The sequence below is a fragment of the Garra rufa genome, chromosome 24 (assembly GCF_049309525.1).
Source record: "Garra rufa chromosome 24, GarRuf1.0, whole genome shotgun sequence".
Lineage (NCBI taxonomy): Eukaryota > Metazoa > Chordata > Actinopteri > Cypriniformes > Cyprinidae > Garra > Garra rufa.
Genome location: NC_133384.1, coordinates 15,448,308 through 15,450,983, shown reverse-complemented (window position 1 = coordinate 15,450,983; position 2,676 = coordinate 15,448,308). Strand labels below are relative to the sequence as shown.

The following is a 2,676-nucleotide window of genomic DNA, read 5'->3' as shown; positions in this document are numbered from 1 at the left end:
CATACTTTTTGTTAGTAGTATATATTTCGCATGTTTACAAAATGTAATAAAGATGAATTTTAAAAGTAATACTGAACAATAAAACATCTCAACCAGATGGAAGTGAATAAAAATCCTGTGATAAACTCAGACAACACTCACTCATACCAAGTTTACAGGATGCACAAAGCTGTTCTCGTATCTGTCCTCTTGCAAGAGCTGTCTGAGGTGAGAAATATAGCTGGATGCCAAACGCAGTGTGTCCAGCTTTGACAGTTTGGTGTCTGCCGGTACCCACGGCAGGCTGGTCTTCAGCCGCGAGAACGCTTTACTCAGAACCCTCATGCGTGCCCTCTCTCTGGCGTTAGCTGCGTTTCTCTGAGACTGTCTGCCATCCTTCCCCATCTTCATTTGTTGCTTGTTGCTGTTGGCAGTAGCTCGAGGTTGTTTGGTCTTTGCTTTCAGACTGTCATCGATACTAAACTCGTCTTCTGAGTCTTCCAGGGAACGCGTGTCCATGTGAGTAATTGACAGCTCCTGGAGATCTTCAGGATCACTCACCGAACCTGTGGACATCACGACTACACCTGCTTCAGAGCAAAGAACTTGAGTTCCTGCGTTTCAAAGGTATATGATACTCTAAGTCCTTGATGTAGATTCAAAGCAACAGGTGCTGCCTTAAATTCAAATATCTGTGGAAGAAGCCCTTGCAGAAGAATGTGAATTAATACACGGCCATTATTTAAGATCATTCAGCATCTTTTGAATTTAAATGGTTGTTAAAATTGTTAAGTAGACTAAGCAGACTGTATCTTCTGCCTGTCTTAGCTAGCATCTCAGAGCTTGTCCTGTGGTGTACCAAGCACATTTATGGTTTAGGGTTTGGCAGGGTCACTCTGGATCAGGCGTTTCTCCTCCCCTTTTCCCCTTCTAACTTTTGGCAAGATGAGTTGACACAGTGGCACTGACATACGCAGCATGAATCCATGGAATCTGCCATGAGCTAACGCTATAAGCTGTTTAACCACATCACATAAAACAGCCTGCAGATCTGGTTTATTGTTGGCTAATTATTATTTATAAAATAATTTAGGAATAATAACCACACAATCCTTGAGAAATCATTCAAATATGCTGATTTGGTGCTTAAGAAATTTCTTCTTATTATTAGTTTTGCTGCTGAATATTTTTTGTGGATATAGTAATACACCACAATTTAAAACACTGGAATAAGTTTTTTTTTTTAGGAAATTAATACTTTTATTTAGTAAGGACGCATCAAATCAAAAGTGATTTTATAAAAGATTAAAAAAAAAATTAAATAGATTTTCATAGAATTCATAGCATTTTCTATTCATCAAAGAATGCTGGAATTTTTTTATCAAGGTTTCTACAAAAATATTAAGCAGCAAAAGCTGTTTTCTATGACAGTGTTTTACTGCCACGTAAAAAATAAAAGATTAGAGTCGTAATATTTTGAGAATAAAGTCGAAATACTATGAGAATAAAGTCGAAATATTATGAGAATAAAGCCGAAATACTATGAGAATAAAGTCGAAATATTACGAGAATAAAGTCAAAATATTACGAGAATAAAGTCGAAATATTACAATATTAATATAATATAATAATAATATTTAAAAAATAATATAATATAATAATAATAATATTTTAATAATAATATTTCAATAAGAAAGCAGAAATTCTTCAAAAATAAAGTCGAAATATTATGTGAATAAAGTCGAAATATTACAAGAATAAAGTCTAAATACTACGAGAATAAAGTCAAAATATAATGAGAATAAAGTCGAAATATTTTGAGAATAAAATCTAAATATTACAATAATAATGTCAAAATACTACAAAAATAAAGTCGAAATATTACAAGAATAAAGTCGAAATACTATGAGGATGAAGTCAAAATATTACGAGAATAAAGTTGAAATATTTTGAGAATAAAGTCGAAATATTACAATAATAAAGCAGAAATACTGCAAAAATAAAGTCAAAATATTATGGGAATAAAGTCGAAATATTACAATAATAAAGTCTAAATACTACGAGAATAAAGTCAAAATATTACAAGAATAAAGCCGAAATGCTATGAGAACAAAGTCTAAATATTTTGAGAATGAAGTCGAAATATTACTATAATAAAGTCGAAATACTACAAAAATAAAGTCAAAATATTACGGAATAAAGTCGAAATATTACAGGAATAAAGTCTAAATACTATGAGAATGTTTTTGTTTTTTGAGAATGTTTTTTTTGTTTCAACGTGACACTTAAATATAACAACAATACAAAATATAATTAATGATTGAGCACCAATAATAATATATAATATATAATAATAAATAAGCATCTTAAAATGATTTTTTTAAGGATCATGTGACACTACACTGCACTACACTGATGTATTGGCTGAAATTTATATATATATATATATTTTTTTTTTTGTCAGTATTTATTTAATTATTTTTGTTAGTATTTATTTAAAATTCTGAATACATGTTTAACAAAAGTTTAAAATCATAAAAAAATCAAGAATACATGCAATAATGCAAATTAAATACTCATTTGAATACTTACATGAAATAGTTAAATTAAATTCTTAATTTATTATTCATTTTGGTTAGTAAAACATTTAATAAATAAATTGATAAATTAATAATAATTACTAAATAACTAATAAAT

General features: G+C 29.7%; 1 protein-coding gene across 1 annotated transcript in view; it reads right to left on the bottom strand.

Annotated features, from left to right (window-relative positions):
- Positions 1–776, bottom strand: part of msc (musculin (activated B-cell factor-1)) — a 2,631-nt gene extending 1,855 nt beyond the window's left edge. Inside the window, exon 1 of the mRNA XM_073831233.1 lies at positions 148–776. Coding sequence (XP_073687334.1) covers positions 148–555 — 408 coding nt within the window. The 5' untranslated portion in view covers positions 556–776. The remainder of the gene's footprint in view (positions 1–147) is intronic.
- Positions 777–2,676: the final 1,900 nt, after the last annotated feature.